The sequence below is a fragment of the Pistacia vera genome, unplaced genomic scaffold (assembly GCF_008641045.1).
Source record: "Pistacia vera cultivar Batoury unplaced genomic scaffold, PisVer_v2 Contig1086, whole genome shotgun sequence".
NCBI lineage: Eukaryota > Viridiplantae > Streptophyta > Magnoliopsida > Sapindales > Anacardiaceae > Pistacia > Pistacia vera.
In genome coordinates this window covers 117,145-133,642 of record NW_022195122.1, presented here as the reverse complement: position 1 = coordinate 133,642, position 16,498 = coordinate 117,145, and the positions used below count along the sequence as shown (strand labels likewise).

Below are 16,498 nucleotides of genomic sequence, written 5' to 3'. Positions count from 1 at the left end.
TTTATATTTTTGGTGATTTTTTTATCAGCCCTCAAGCAAGACTAGTTTTTTCATTTTAACTCTAGACTTCTAGTCAACGGGCAATTTCACCTTCTGTTAGTTGTAGTTATTAAATGTGGATATACATTTATCTCACACCATATGTACTAAGTGAAACTTGCAGATCATGTCGCTTGTATATGAACTTAAAAATTATTATGTCTAAAAAATCAGGGGCTGATGCGAGCTTACGTTAACAAGCGTTAATCAAAATTCAGAAAGGTTTTGTACCGTTTAAAAGTTGTCATGTCGTCCAAAGACAGAAAGAATATAACTGTCATTAACTTGACAGATTCAGGTTTTGTCTATGAGTGAATAGAGGCTGCACACCTGTCCAAGTCCCACACGTTTTAAGGATATCTCCTATGTAATCAGTTAATGGGAAGTAAGATAGGAATTGAACATTACCTATCCATTTGCTGACTTGTAATTATTAACTTGAATCACTCGACTATAAATAGAGGACTCTCTCTCTCATTTTCAGGATTCTGATTGTAAAAACTATACTCCAATTGTATCTCAACTCGCTATACGCGACCTGGTTGTAATCTCTCATATATACAAAAATAGTGAACGTAAGATTCGTTTTGAGCATCCGAACCATTTTAAAAATTATTTTTTATTTATTTACTATATTAATCATTCATATATAATTTCTAAGAGCAACTTCGCATTTGCATGTGCAAGTGGTTGGTGTTATAATGAAGCATGGAAAAAAAAAAAAAAAAACAATGTAGATGCCAATAGAATTTGTGGCCACTAGTAAATGAGCAGACGACTCAAGTCTTCTGCTATGAAGAAAACTCGATAAGTAATTGCTTACAGACTCAAGTCTTCTGCTATGAAGAAAATTCTGTAAGTAATTGCTTACACCCTTCGATAATGGAGAGGAAGCGGGGAATGGTAAGAACTATCATTAGATGCACTGAGATTCATATGTTACGTACTGTGTTCATTTTATGTACATTTTTGTTCTGTTTTCATCTTCCATTCTGTTCTGCCAAAGATACCTTAACATTGAATGATTCCATTAGCGATCAAAAGAATGAAACTCTCATCTCAGCTGGTGAAAGATTTGAATTAGGATTTTTCACCCCTCATGGAAGATCTGATAAGAGAAGATATGTGGGGATCTGGTATAAAGGGTCTAATCCAAGGAGAATTGTATGGGTTGCGAATCGATCTCCTTGGCTGGATAAGAGTACTGGGATTTTTTGCATTACTGAAGATGGTAACCTCATGGTACTTGATGAAAATAACAAATCAAAATGGTCAAGTAATCTTCAAGGATGGTCTCCCTTTAAAGGGATGGTGAAGCTCTTAGATTCTGGAAACCTCGTTCTAAGCAAAGAAGACAACGGCACATCAAAAGTTGTCTGGCAAAGCTTCAATTATCCAACTGATACATATCTTCCTGGTATGAAAATGCATGGTAGCCTTAATTTGACTGCATGGAAAAGTTCTGATGACCCAGCACCAGGAAACTTTATATTCCAGAAGGATGAAGAAAGCGGAAACCAGTACATTATAAAAAAGAACGCCAGGGATCTAGATTACTGGAGAAGTGGAGTTTCTGGAAAGTTCATCGAGTCTGATATTTTCCTTGTTATATCCTTTATATTATCAAACTTTAAAAAATCTAGCTCCAACATAAGAAATATATTGAAGAATTGTAACAGTTCCAGCCGGTGTAACATGACATCATCTTCCCTCTTCAATAAAAATAATACGATGTTGGTTATGAGTTTTGATGGAAAGATACAATATTTCTCCCGACACAATAAGTCAGCTTCATGGCGTTTGACCTGGTCGGAACCGAGGGATAACTGCAGTGTGTTTAAAGCCTGTGGAAACTCTGCAATCTGCAATACCCAGACAGGGTGCAGGTGTTTAGGTGGTTTTGATCCTGTGTCACCAGGTGATTTTTCTAATGGCTGCAGAAGAAAAACGCCTCTTCTATGCAACAAGTCTGGCGATGGAAACTTCTCGATGTTAGAAATGATGAAACTTGGAAAGCCAGATACCGAACTTGAGACCACAGGTGAAAATGGATGCAGAGAGAAATGCTTGAAAAAGTGCAAAGTGTCAAGCTTATTCATTTGAAACAACAAACATAACAAAAAGAGACAATACAAGAATATCCAGGTGCTGGCTTTGGGTTGAAGATCTCAACAATATTCAGGAGGAATTCACAGATGGTGGCCGTAACATATATCTCCGTTTGCTGCCTTATACAGGTAATTCTCTTTTCGTTTCTGTATCGAACAAAACTTTGTTAGTGTGCTCTTACATTGAAGGATCAATTGAACTATAGTTAACTTTGTAAGTTAGCATACTTCAATTTTTTATAATCGTAGGCAAGAGAGGGAGCTTGAAGGGAAGAATTTACCATCAAATGTTTTTCTAATCACTTGCCATACACCATGATTTCTGAGCGAGACTAGTCTATTTTCCTTATTGCAGAAGTAGATGCTAACAGTAACAGTAGTGGAGGCTTTTATAATCCAAGGATGCAAGGGACTTTGATTGCTTTAGTGACTATGGCAAGTTTGACTGTTCTGGCATGTGTCATTGCATATATCTACATACAAAAGAAAAAGGCCAACAGACAAGGTAACTAATTTGAATGCATTCATACAAATTATATTTAAATAGACAAGGGTTTTATCCATTTAAATAGGACTGATTAAGTTACGAATAATTAATATTTTGAATTCAGAAGACAGGCAAAGAGCTCTGGCGCTTCACTTATATGACAGTCAGAGGCATGTCAGAGATCTGATAGACTATGGCCAGTTCAAAGAGGAAGATAAAAAAGGAATAGACTTACCTTTCTTTGATTTCGGAAGCATATTAGCTGCTACAGATAACTTCTCTGAAGCAAACAAACTTGGGAAAGGAGGCTTTGGCCCTGTTTACAAGGTAATACACTACTATTGTTCACAAGATTTGTTGATACTGTTGCTACTAGTTTCTTGTCATAAGTTTAATAATCTATGTATTTTTATAAAATAATGCACATTCCAGGTTTAGTTTTCAGGAGGTCAAGATATTGCTGTAAAGAGGCTCTCAAGTGTTTCAGGACAGGGTTTGGAGGAGTTTAAGAATGAGGTTATGTTGATTGCTAAGCTCCAACATCGGAATCTTGTCAGACTTTTGGGCTACTGTATAGAAGGGGGCGAAAAGATTTTGCTCTATGAATATATGCCTAACAAAAGCTTAGACTTCTTTATATTCGGTCAGCCTCTAACAAGTCTAATTGTCTGCGAATAAACGATATTGTATTTTGTTTAATACAAAATGACCATAGTACTAATATTAATATTATGATTTCGATTGGGAAATGAAAACTTTTCCAGATCGTACTCTCAGTATTTTATTGGATTGGGAGATGCGCTTTAACATCATTTTAGGAATTGTTTGAGTACTTCTCTATCTTCACCAAGATTCTAGGTTGAGAATCATTCACAGAGATTTGAAAACGAGCAATATTCTACTGGATCATAAGATGAATCCTAAAATTTCTGATTTTGGATTGGCAAAGATTTTTGAAGGGACACAAACAGAGGGGATTACAAATCGAGTGGTGGGAACTTAGTAAGTTGACATGAGAACATTAATAATTTTATCAAAGCAGATTTTATGTTTTCTAGCATAGCTTTTCAGTTCGCCATTGCAATTAGGAAAAAGATAATACAATTTTTGCCTAATCACAAAAATTATATTGATGGTTGTAATGCAGTGGTTATATGTCCCCGGAGTATGCATTAGATGGATTTTTCTCTATCAAATCCGACGTTTTTAGCTTTGGTGTAGTTGTACTCGAGATTATAAGTGGAAAAAAGAACTCTGGATTTTACAATTCAGAAGAAGCTTCAAGCCTTCTAGGTTATGTAAGTAGTCTGACTTTTATACACATTGCCCTTTTGGCCAATTTTATCTTCTTACCAACTTGTAAAATTTTGAACATCCAGGCATGGAGATTGTGGCAAGAAGACAAGGCATTGGATTTAATTGACCAGAAACTAAGAGAAAGTTCCAAAACAAATGAAATATTGAAGTGCATAAATGTTGGGCTTTTATGCGTGCAAGAAGACCCAGGTGATCGTCCCACCATGTCCATCGTTATTCTCATGCTAGGCGGTGAAACTGTGACCCTTCCAACTCCCAAACCACCAGCCTTCGTTTTAAGGAGAGGACTTTCTGGCACGCCTTCTTCTTCTTGTACTAAACCAGAAATGACAGTCAGTTTAGAAGGTCGGTAGACGATAACCAAATTATTATGCATTTCATCCTTCTCCATATATCAATCTTGGTAAACTTTTATGTGCATCAATTCATCGAACCTCTAGGAAGCTGTTTGATAACTTTTCTTCCCTCGTGGATATATATCGATTTTGAGATTCTTATATTTCAGTAATTAAGTTGATCTATCAGCAGAGAGCAACATTCTATTAGACGAAGAGATGAATCCCAATTCCCAAGTATATTCAAGCTTCAGAATTATAGCGTGATGGAACTAATAAATTAGACCAAAGTGTAAATATGTGGTGAATGATATAGATACGTCACATCGATCAATTTTAATATTAATTAGAATATTAAATGGAGATATAAATTACTCTATAAATTTAGTTGTAACTCGTTTTGTAATCATTCTTTGCACATGTCAATTTTGATTTGAATTGCAAGTTTGGTTTACAGCTAAATTTATAAAGTAATTCATGTCAAAAAAATGATCATTAAAATTCATTCTGCACCAATTATGTGATAGTACAAAATATACTCTTCTATTCTACCCAGTTCAGCCAAATAAGATTTTAAAAATTAGTCCAATGGATTCCACGCTCCAAATGGCCAAACACAGCCTTCATATCAAAGCTTTTAGGACCATAAAAAAAGAAATACACAAAATAAGATGACCTTGACCTTGACTTAGATTGCAGAAAATTTAAATTCATCTCTTCACATGCAAGTAATACCACTCAACTGTGTTGAACGAACCTTGTCGCCTGGTCCATCTATGGGAAGCTTTTGTCCAGAATTGACTGAACCTTTTGCGTTTAGCCAATTTCCTACACTCATCAAATCAAATAAAACTAAATCATTGATTTCATGCTGTAATTATAGTGTTCTCCATTCTGTTAGTTGCAACATATTCATACCCATTAAATGCCAGAATCCCAGGACGCGACTTAAGAATAAAATAACAAATCAATTTAGAGTAATTACAATGGATTATCACCTGGAAGTCTAAAGAATAGTTTGCATCATGAAAGCATATACTACTATGAATTTGCAAGGCAGATAATTAATTGCAGATATTGCAAAATGCAAAATAAGGATGGCCATAACCCGTGTTTTGAGATATTATTCTTTTTTCTTTATTGCAGAGATTACATCATTATTTTAATATTTTTTATTCTTACATTGTTATTACATTTTTGTATAAATATGTTATGTGTTCACTTATAATTCACAACAACAACAAAATCATAACATTTTGCATTGAGATGTAAATAAAATAAAATGATGATGTATTGAATATTATGATAATTTTTTTTTTTTCTTTTTTGTGATCGGAAATGTACATGTCAGTTTATATATATTTGAACTCATGAATTCATAGACCTTTTGCTCTTTTGTGATAATGTGACACATTATTTAAAATGTGTAACTGGGGATAAGACTTTGAAATGAATAATATTATTCCGTTTTATTTGAAAGAATTGGGATGTTTAGTGCATGTCATTATACCACTTGGACCAATAGTTGATATGACCTGCTGTGGAAAAGAAGGGAGAGCGACTTTTTCCCACCCAAGGTTTGGTCCCAACCATCAAGTTTTAAAACGACACTTTCTCATCCACTGTTATTTTTGTTAGCAAAATCCGATACTATTTGATTGTAAAGACAAAAATATCATTTACCATTTGATTAAATATTTTTCTTTTTATTTTATGTCATATTAACAGATTTAATTACATACTCTTTAAATATGAAATTATTGATATGCCTTTTACTGTATACAAATACAATCCCTCCAATTTTAAAAAATAATGTTTTACTGGAATTTAACAAAAAATTATATACGATTTTTTTTCACAAACTCAAAAAACACAAGATCTACCAACTTTCAACAAACCCATTAAAATTTTCAAATGCGCGGAATTAATATCAAAACATCCATAGCACTATCAAATTACAAGAACAAAACTCTCACCAGCTGCTTCATCACTCTATTTAGTATCCATGCACAAAAGGACATGTAGGAAAATACAAACACAAAAAACCTCGCACTTTTATTCTCATCAAAGGTTAAAATATTTCAACCAAGCTTAGCAGATTGAATAGTTACACCACAGAACAAAAATTTGAGAATAGGAACTGCAACTTAACAATACAGTGGGGGCTGGGTGGGGTTTTTTGTTGAACGGGTAGTGGGCGACGTGGCAAGGTAACTATATGAATGGGTTGGAAATCGCAGAAATCACCCAAATGCTCCACAAAGTAGATATAAGAACAACACTTCAAAACCAAATTAAACTCCACAAAATCAACAAAACAATCAACTTTCAACCATCAAACACGAACTTCTCCAAACAACGGCGACAAAGGCAGGGGTGGAGGTGTGAGATGACGGGGAGCGATCGGTGGGGGACGATGAGGTAGATGGAGGTGGCGGCGGATGGTGGGGGCATTGGATGCGGCTGCTTGCAGTCGCGGGGTGCTGCAACTACGAAGGAGAGTGGAGGTCTTTGAGGCGGCGGCTCGGTGGAGAGGTAAGCAGAATGGGTTTGGGGCAATGAAGAGCTGGTGAGAGAGGCATGCAAAGTCGTCGGAAGCGGCGAGAGAGGTCGGCTGTGGCGCCAGTAGGAGGTCGGCTCGTGATTGAAGGTTGCGACGCTGCCAACCCAGCTAGCGGTTGCAGGTTATGCCGGCATTGCAACCTCCAGCGTAGAAGGAAGAGATGATGACGAAGAAAAGATAAGGAAAAGGAAAAAAAAAAAAAAAAAGAGAAAGAAAAGTAAAGAAAAGATAAAAGGGAAAAACTTCACCTACACGGACCGAGATTTTAATTTTAAAATTTGGATTTATGATGCTTTTCAAGTAAAATTGGCCATTCTGCCCTTCTTCAGAATTTTCTAACAGAAGATAATTATGGGTGAAAAAGTGTCGTTTTGAAACTTGATGAGTGGGAAAGTGTCATCTCGCCAAACCTTATGTGGGACATTGTCGTTCTCCCAGAAAAGAAATGGGATTGCCGATTGCGAGAGGATTTGAGTTGGAATAAAAAAAAAATACAAAAGGCAAAATGAAGTGGACAAAAGTAAGTGGAGGTACAGTGTAGCTTATACTTTATAATGGAAGCAGAAACAATCAACAAATCACACGTGATACGTAGTCCTGCCGGGGCACCTGGGTTAAGGATTTTCCCCCCCTTGTTTAACTTTTTAAACGACAACTTTTCGTATTATTCTATTCAAATACATATTTTTCTTAATATTGACTATTTAATTTAAAATACAATTTTATTATATTCAATTTAAAATATATAACAATTATTTTTCTAAATAAATGTTTATAAATTAATAAAAACACTTCTACTCATCCAACTATTATCGACAACCGACCACCACTATCGAACGATGGTCATAAGTCATCGGAATGGCGCATGACCGACTATATCTAATTGTTTGTGTACCGATTTGGTCGAATCTGGCTATTGATGACCAAATATGGCCATTGACAATAGTCATATCTTAGTCGTCGTTAACGACCAAACAACGACTATATTGACCAAGATATGACCGTCGTCAACGGCCAGATCTTTGGTTGTAGAGCTAGCCGAAAAAGGTTAAATCGACACACGATCGGCCAGATCTAGTCGATCGTGTACCATTTCGGTGACTTCCGACTACCGTTCAACGGTGGTGGTAGGGGTGAGCGGTTCTGGGTACCTTGCATTTTTTGGGGGAACTGAAACCAGAACCATATAGTACAGGTTCCCAAAAAAATGAACCGGAACCGTACAGTGCAGGTTCTTAAATTCAAGAACTTGAAACCTAAAATGTAGGTTCCAGTTCCTTTTCTGGGTACCCTATAAAAAATCAATTACCCCTTATTAGTTTAAAAAAGGACAAAAATACCTTAAAACTTTACAAATACACCGCTAACAAATTTTAATTACTCATTCATTTCAAATTTTAATTACTCATTCATTTATGTCTAATGTGACTCATAAATCTTTTAATCTCTAGCAACACTTGAATTCAATCGATTCATCACAATTCATATAAAATTCTTCAATCAAAACCAAAATACAAACAATTAATTAAATAATTATACTATAAATCTATAATTTAATATTATAATTAATTAAATTTCTAATCATTTAATTAATTATTGTACTAATGTTTATAAAACAATATTATAATTTATTAAGTAATCATACTATAAATCTATAATGTAATGTTATAATTATTTAAATTTTTAATTATTTAATTAAGTAATGTACTAATGTTTATAATATAATGTTATAAATTTATAATTAATTAAATAATCATTTAACTATGTAATGTTATAATTAATTAAGCAATTATAATATAATGTAATGTTATTATTAATTAAGTAATTATTTAATTATAATGTAATATTTTAATTAATTAAATTTATAATCATTTAATTAAGTATTGTATTAATGTTTATAATAGAATGTTATAATTAATTAAGTAATCATTTAATTAAGTAATCATGTTATAAATTTATAATGTAATGCTATAATTAATTAAATTTCTAATTATTTAATTAGGTATTGTGCTAATGTAGTAAATTACTAATGTTTATAATATAATGTCATAATTAATTAAGTAATCATTTCATTATGTAATATTATAATTAATTATGTGATAATACTATAATGTAAAGTTATAATAAATTAAGTAATCATATTATAAATCTTTAATATAATATTATAATTAATTAAATTACTAATCATTTAATTAAGTATTGTACTAATGTTGATAATGGAATATTATAATTAATTAAGTAATCATTTGTTTATAACATAATGTTATAATTAATTAAGTAATCATACTATAAATTTATAATGTAATGTTATAATTAATTAAATTTCTAATTATTTAATTAAGTATTGTACTAATATAGTAAATTACTAATGTTTATAATATAATGTCATAATTAGTTAAATAATTATTTCATTATGTAATGTTATAATTAATTATGTGATTATACTATAATGTAATATTATAATGAATTAAGTAATCATACTATAAATTTTTAATCATTTAATTAAGTATTATATTAATGTTTATAATGGAATATTATAATTAATTAAGTAATCATTTAACTATAATGTAATATTATAATTGATTAAGTAATCATTTAACTAGTAATGTATTAATGTTTATCAATTTATTTTATATAATTAATTAATTAATAATTTATTATAGATATATTTAGAACTTGATAATTGAAGTAAATAACTAAATACTATATTATTATTCAATCAAATATACTATTCTATTAAAAAATAATTATTTTAATAACATTAAAATATTTTTAATTGGCTTTAATTCCAATTATACACTTAATTAATCAAAACTTTAATATTAATATATTATATTATATTAAAGTTTCTTACATGGTGTAGCTTATATGTAATAAGTATAATTGTATATTTATTTAATTAAGTTATTGTAAAAATTTAATTTTTTTTAATTTTAATTTTTTTATATGTAAAATTACAAGAGACCCCCTATTCTTCACAGATATTTCATTTTAGCCAAGGTTCCAAAACAAGATACCTACTGCAGGTTCCAAGCAAGGTACTCGTTGCAGGTTCTGGTTCTGGTTCCTCTACATGTAAGAATCGAAATCAGAACCGGAACCGGAACCACATAGTATCGGTTCCAAAAAAATGAAACTGGAACCTACCCGTACAGAATTAGTTTCGGGTAGATTCTGGTTTTGCCCGCTATCCGTGCTCACCCCTAGGTGGTGGCCTACTATCGATAATAGTTGGGTGAGTGTGAGTGTTTTTGTTAATTTATAAACTTTTATTGTAAGAGTGTTCAGTTAAATTAACCAATGAAAGTGGTTTAAAAAATAATTTTAATATTTTTAGAAAATATTTTAAAAAAATACATTAAACATATTATCTTAATCCTATCCTATTTTATTATATCAGAATAAAATACTATTATAACAACTTAAAAAGGAGCAGTCTTTAATTTTAATTTTTAAGATTGCATGAATATTAAAACGATACAGACTAGTGTAAATGCAAGTGGAAGTTACTGGGTATCATCATTGCGTAATGTGTGATCCTGGCATCAATCTCGAGTGTCACCAACAAAAGGTCAAAGAACATTCACAGTTAAAGCAAGAAGCAGGGCCTGTTTAGTTTTTTATATGTAGGAAGCCGCGTCCAATAGGCAATAGCTATCTTTAAGGACCCTACCAAAAAAAATAAAAAAATAAAAAAAAAAGTAAAACGGACAAACTTAGACGACCTTGACCTCGGTTGCCAGCTTCTTCTAGTATTAGTCTATTTTCAGCTTTAACATACTACCAATCAACGTCTGAACCTTATCGTGTGGTCTTTTTTCTGATGATATTGCCCAGATTTGCTTCTGGAACTTTGTGTTTATTCATTTTCCTAAAGGGGCGTTTGATTCGGATGTATCTGCCATTATTAGGGTAATTGATCTTATATTACTTATTACCATATTTGATTATCAAGTAATATAAGATATCAGTAATTTTTAAATACTAATAATGATTATTATTGGTAATATTGAAGGTAATCTGATTATTTTCATTTTCTTAGGTTTTTTGAGATTACCAGACTTATCTTTTTTTGTTACAATTTTATCCCTTATTAATAAAATTTTTCGATAATAATACCCCTATTTTAAAAGAAATTTACAATAATATCTTATTTCAATTTTATCCTCGTTTAATTAAAATTTTAGACAATAATACCCTTGTGTTTAAAATAATTTACAGACCGCCACCGGAAAGTCACCAGAGTCCCTATTAAAGAACCAGATTCGGTGGGAGGCTCTAAGAGGCTTCGGTGTGGCCGTTTCTGGCCATATTAATGGCCGAAAATGGCCATATTAGGCCGGAAATGGCTAGATCTATTCTGGCCATTTCCGACTAGATCGTTGGAACTGGTCGTTAACGGCCAGATCCCTGGCCATTAACGGCCAGATCTCGTCCAGATCTGGCCGGAAATGGCCAGAATAGATCTGGCCATTTCCAGCCAGATCTGGTCTAATATGGCCGTTTTCAACCATCAGTATGGCCAGAAACGGCCATATCAAAGCATCTTAGTCACTGTGAGCTACTCACGGGAACTTTCGGAGACTTCCGACGGTGGTTTATTGTGGCGGCAGGAGGTGGGGGTGATTTCATCATAAATTAAAGTTTTATATAAACGGGGATGTTTTAGCTAAATCTGAAATATTGGGGGTTAAAAAATTATTCAAAAATTAATAATAAAAATAATATTATATTAATATTTTAAAAAGGTACGATTTAGTAATTTAAATAACATACCTACTAATTTATTTCCCATAATCAAACATATTAATATAACATATCCATAAATTAATCAAACACATTTTCCTAAAGATTTCCAATAATCTTCGAAGGTAATCTATTTTTTCAGTAATCCAATATTCCTAATAATCTAACATTCTTAAACCAAACGCCACTCAAGGTTTTCACATCTTACTATGCTATCGATATGTCAAATCAATTAATGAGATCTTGTAATATTTTTTTAACAGTAAATTTCCAATAGAATTTTCAATTCTTTTATATTTTTTGGTAATTTTATTATTAGCCCTCATACAGGACTAGTTTGTTGGGTATGTACTCTAGACTTTTAGTCAACGGGCAATTTCACCTTCTGTTAGTTTTAGTTCATTAAATGTGGACATACCTTTATCTCACACCACATAGACAAAGTGAAACTTGCAGATCAGAGTTAACATAAGATCATGTCCGCTGTAAATCAACTTGAAAATCATGTGGATGCCAGTAGAATTTGTGGCCACTGGTGAATGAACAAACGACTCAAGTCTTCTTCTATGAAGAAAACTCTGTAAGTAATTGCTTACACCCTTCTGTAAGAACTATCATTAGATGCACTGAGATTCAGATGTTACGTACTGTGGTCATTTTATATACATTTTTGTTCTGTTTTCATCTTCCATTCTGTTCTGCGAAAGATACCTTAACATTGAATGATTCCATTAGCGATCAAAAGAATAAAACTCTGTATTTTTGCTCTTGCACTTAGTACCAAATGCCATATGAAAAGTTTAACCACAGTGTTTCACATTAGACCATTGTTAATATTTCGGTTTCATAGATGCCCCAGCTTCCGCTTCCTTTTGAAGTTCTGTCAACAACGTGTTGAAGCATTTGCCTATTAAAATTAAGCATGAGTGGTAATAGAGAAAGAAAAGGGTGTATCCACATGAATTGCTAATCAGATAGCAGAGGCGCATTGAATTACCAAGAGTAACTGAGCAAAATTGTTGCAAGAATTGAAGAACTGCTACAGGACAGTATAAGGATGGAAAGGCCCGAGAGAAGAGTAACCGTTAGAAGGCCTCCAAATCCAAATAACCAGCCATCTACCATCTGCTTTCTGTACACGATTTTGTCATGTTCCTTTGTTCTATGTTGCTCTACTAGGGATACTATAACAGTAGACAGTTTGCTTAAAGATGGAGAAACACTTGTGTCAGCCGGAAACAGATTTGAACTGGGCTTCTTTAACCCAACTAAAAGATCTGAAGGGAACAGAAGATACGTTGGAATATGGTACTACAAGTCAAATCCACGAGTAGTTGTATGGGTTGCCAATCGGGACAACCCTCTTCCAGTTTCTATAGGAGTTTTTGCTATTGCAGATGATGGCAATCTCAAGATATTCGACGCAAACGGAAGTGTTCATTGGTACACAAAATGTGAAAAGTCTTCCTCTCCATCCCGGGTGGCCAAGCTCATGGATTCTGGAAACTTGGTTCTCACTGATGATCGTTTGGCGACGAGTTCATGGGAAAGCTTTAAACAACCAACTGATACATTTCTTCCCGGCATGAAGATGGATGAAAATTTAACATTGACTTCGTGGATTAGTCAAGATGATCCGGCAGTTGGGAATTTCACGTTTGGGGCTGTCCTAGCTGACAACCAATATCATATCTTGAGAAAATATCTTCCATACTGGAAAAGTGGGGAGCCCGGGAAATCCTTTACTGAAGATGAAATGCCTCCCTTCATAACCAAACTCTTATCAAATTTGAGCCAGAACCTGAATGTCAAACCTTCCAATTCCAAATCTCCCTTTGATAATATAAATATGTCAACCATTGACCTTAATAATTCGAGGCTGACTATGAGTTTTACTGGGCAGATACAGTTATGGAGCAAAGATAAAGTGAAGGGATGGTCTTTGATTTGGTGGAAACCAAGAGACAGATGCGGTTTAATAAATCATTGTGGGAATTTTGGCATCTGTAATAGTAGCAATAAGTTGGAGTGCACATGTTTGCCAGGCTTCATGCCAGTGTCACCTGAAAATTGGGATTCTGGAGACTATACAGGTGGATGCCAAAGAAAAACTAAATTTTGTCCCGGAAAGGATTTGTTCTTAAGTTTAAAAAAGGTGAAAGTGGAAAGTGAATACTCCAAGGTTCCGGCCACAAATGAAACAGACTGCTTGGAGCAGTGCCGTAACACTTGCCAGTGCCAAGCATATTCATATGATGAACCCAAAAACAGCACACGAAGAGGCGACCCAACAAGTACTACCACGTGCTTGCTTTGGACAGAGGATCTCAGTGGTATTCAGGAAGAATATGGCAATGATGGTCCTGACCTCCATGTCCGTGTGGCAGCTTCTGACACAGGTATCTCTCACCCCCTAAAAAAATGTTTGAATTACCTCAAACAATGACAATGGCCGATGAGGTAAAGGTATCTTATCTAATTAATAAAAATACACAAAAGAAGTAAAATTTCCTTCCAACTGGTATTTATTTTGAAATCATTTCGGCCAAACGTATTTTGTTATAAATATTTTTATATTCTTTTAATTGCATATCTTGTATTTGTCTTTGACATTGGGAAATATGCAAAGGTTATTTCTGTATACATTGTTATATCGAAGTGAGACAATTCAAATTCATTTTGTAGAAAATGGGAATACTACGCAAGATGGAGGTGGTTACCCAAAGCGAGGAAGGAAGAAATGGACGCTGATTGTTGGAGTGACTGTTGCCGGTGTGATGATTTTGTCTTCCACCACTGTCTATTTTTACTTACGAAGAAAGACCGTCGAAAGGCAAGGTAACTAGTATGCATTGAGTACATTGCACTTAAAAAACTAATTATAATTGAATTATTTATGGGTTCTTCCATTTAAATAGCACATTGCTGAGATATGCTGTTAAATTTTTTTAACTCAGAAAACAGGGAAAGCATTCGACAGAATATGGCTGCTCGTTTCTATGACAGTGCAAGACATGTCAAGGACTTGGTAGAAACGGACCAATTTAAAGAAGATAAAAAAGGCATAGATTTGCCTTTCTTTGATTTTGAAAGCATACTAGCTGCTACAGATAATTTCTCAGAATCAAACATGCTCGGAAAGGGGGGGTTTGGGCCTGTTTACAAGGTAAATATTCACAGGAGTCATCAGTACCTCTAGTCATATGTACAATCATTCTCATAACAAATTTGATCGCAGGGTAAGTTTCCAGGAGGTCAAGAAATTGCTGTAAAGAGGCTCTCAAGCGTTTCAGGACAGGGTTTGGAGGAGTTTAAGAATGAAGTAGTGTTGATTGCAAGGCTTCAACATCGTAATCTCGTTAATCTTTTGGGTTACTGCTTAGAAGTGGGTGAAAAGATTTTATTCTATGAATATATGCCCAACAAAAGCTTAGACTCCTTTATATTTGGTAAGCCACGAGACTAGCATGTCCGAACTATCTATTGATCAAACTTATATTTTGCTTTATTGAAAATTACCATAGTCACGGACATATGTTTTTTAATATGAAACAAAAAAATTTCAGATCCTACACGCAGTGTTTTGTTGGACTGGGAGATGCGCTTCAACATCATTTTAGGAATTGCTCGAGGAATTCTCTATCTTCATCAAGATTCTAGGCTAAGAATCATTCATAGAGATTTGAAAACAAGTAATGTATTACTAGATCACGAAATGAATCCTAAAATATCTGACTTTGGCTTAGCTAGGATTTTTGAAGGCAAACAAACAGAGGGTAGCACAAATCGAGTGGTCGGAACTTAGTAAGTTTTCACAATTCTCCAATTCAATTGGGAAAAATATGTATAATTGTAATTAATCCAATAAATCATGATAAAATTTTATTATTTTAATTGATGCAGTGGCTATATGTCCCCAGAGTATGCATTAGATGGATATTTCTCAATCAAATCGGATGTCTTTAGCTTTGGTGTTGTTGTACTTGAGATTGTAAGTGGAAAAAAGAACACGGGATTTTATAACTCAGAAGAGGCATTGAGTCTTCTAGGCTATGTAAGTGGCTAAACCTGTATTATCATGTAACTAATTCTCCTTTTGGCCAATTTCTTCATATTGTTTCAGTTTAAAACTTTCAGGCGTGGAGATTGTGGCAAGAAGACAAGGCACTGGATATAATGGACCAAAAATTAAGTCCAAGTTTCAACAAATTTGAAATTTTGAAGTGCATAAATGTTGGACTCTTATGTGTGCAAGAAGACCCAAATGATCGGCCCACCATGTCCAATGTTGTTATCATGCTTGGCAGTGAAACTGCGACCCTTACAACTCCTAAACGACCAGCCTTCGTTATAAGGAGAGGGCCTTCCACTTCAGCCTCTTCCTCCAGTAAACTAGACATTAATTCCGAATTGACTGTTAGTTTAACAGGTCGATAGTTCTTATTGTCTTTGTCCTTTTATTTATCAATCTGGAGAACTCTTGTGCATCAAATAACTATTCTCTACAGAAAGTTCAGGGTTGTGGTTTATATCCTTAAGTTTCATTATTGTAGGGATTGCCTCTTGAAGTATCAGATGGCCTATAATTTCACTAATATGAATTTGTAATATCATGATCCAAATATCACATCTAATATTAGGATTCAATTATTAATTGAGTCTCTTGAGTATTACTCTCTTGTGCATCTCATCTCATACCTTTGTTTTTAAACATCTGTTGTTATATTAGCTATATTATTTTTATTTCCTATCGATAGTTTCCTTATATCTGCTAAATTAAAAAGTTTATATCACGAGAGAATCTTCATATAGAGGATATACGTACATGAACATGATCAATAAATAAATAAATAAATAAAACTTCGTTAAAATTTTTTTTTTATATAATTCTACTGTTGTTTCA

The 16,498-nt window shown here is 33.5% G+C and overlaps 2 protein-coding genes across 2 annotated transcripts; both read left to right on the top strand.

The window, feature by feature from the left end:
* Positions 1 to 838: 838 nt before the first annotated feature.
* LOC116134986 (G-type lectin S-receptor-like serine/threonine-protein kinase At4g03230) lies at positions 839 to 4,524 on the top strand. Its single transcript, XM_031420672.1, is given in 8 exon segments — positions 839 to 2,118; positions 2,120 to 2,276; positions 2,503 to 2,652; positions 2,759 to 2,961; positions 3,073 to 3,277; positions 3,399 to 3,636; positions 3,782 to 3,932; positions 4,014 to 4,524. Coding segments are annotated over 8 exon segments (2,592 nt in total). The 5' UTR covers positions 839 to 921; the 3' UTR covers positions 4,305 to 4,524.
* A 7,492-nt stretch (positions 4,525 to 12,016) lies between these two features.
* On the top strand, positions 12,017 to 16,126 carry LOC116134951 (G-type lectin S-receptor-like serine/threonine-protein kinase At4g03230). Its single transcript, XM_031420629.1, has 7 exons — positions 12,017 to 13,994; positions 14,281 to 14,433; positions 14,553 to 14,761; positions 14,834 to 15,044; positions 15,162 to 15,399; positions 15,499 to 15,649; positions 15,733 to 16,126. The coding sequence occupies exons 1-7, from the start codon at positions 12,653 to 12,655 to the stop codon at positions 16,030 to 16,032; spliced, it is 2,604 nt and encodes an 867-aa protein (XP_031276489.1). The 5' UTR covers positions 12,017 to 12,652; the 3' UTR covers positions 16,033 to 16,126.
* The last annotated feature ends 372 nt before the right edge of the window (positions 16,127 to 16,498 follow it).

Bases quoted from the DNA above. Each gene is read 5' to 3' on its own strand.
- LOC116134951 (XM_031420629.1), top strand. From the start codon at position 12,653: ATGGAAAGGCCCGAGAGAAGAGTAACCGTTAGAAGGCCTCCAAATCCA. The intron at 14,434-14,552 runs GTAACTAGTATG...TTTTTAACTCAG, and splicing joins AAAGACCGTCGAAAGGCAAG to AAAACAGGGAAAGCATTCGA. The intron at 15,400-15,498 runs GTAAGTTTTCAC...TAATTGATGCAG, and splicing joins AATCGAGTGGTCGGAACTTA to TGGCTATATGTCCCCAGAGT.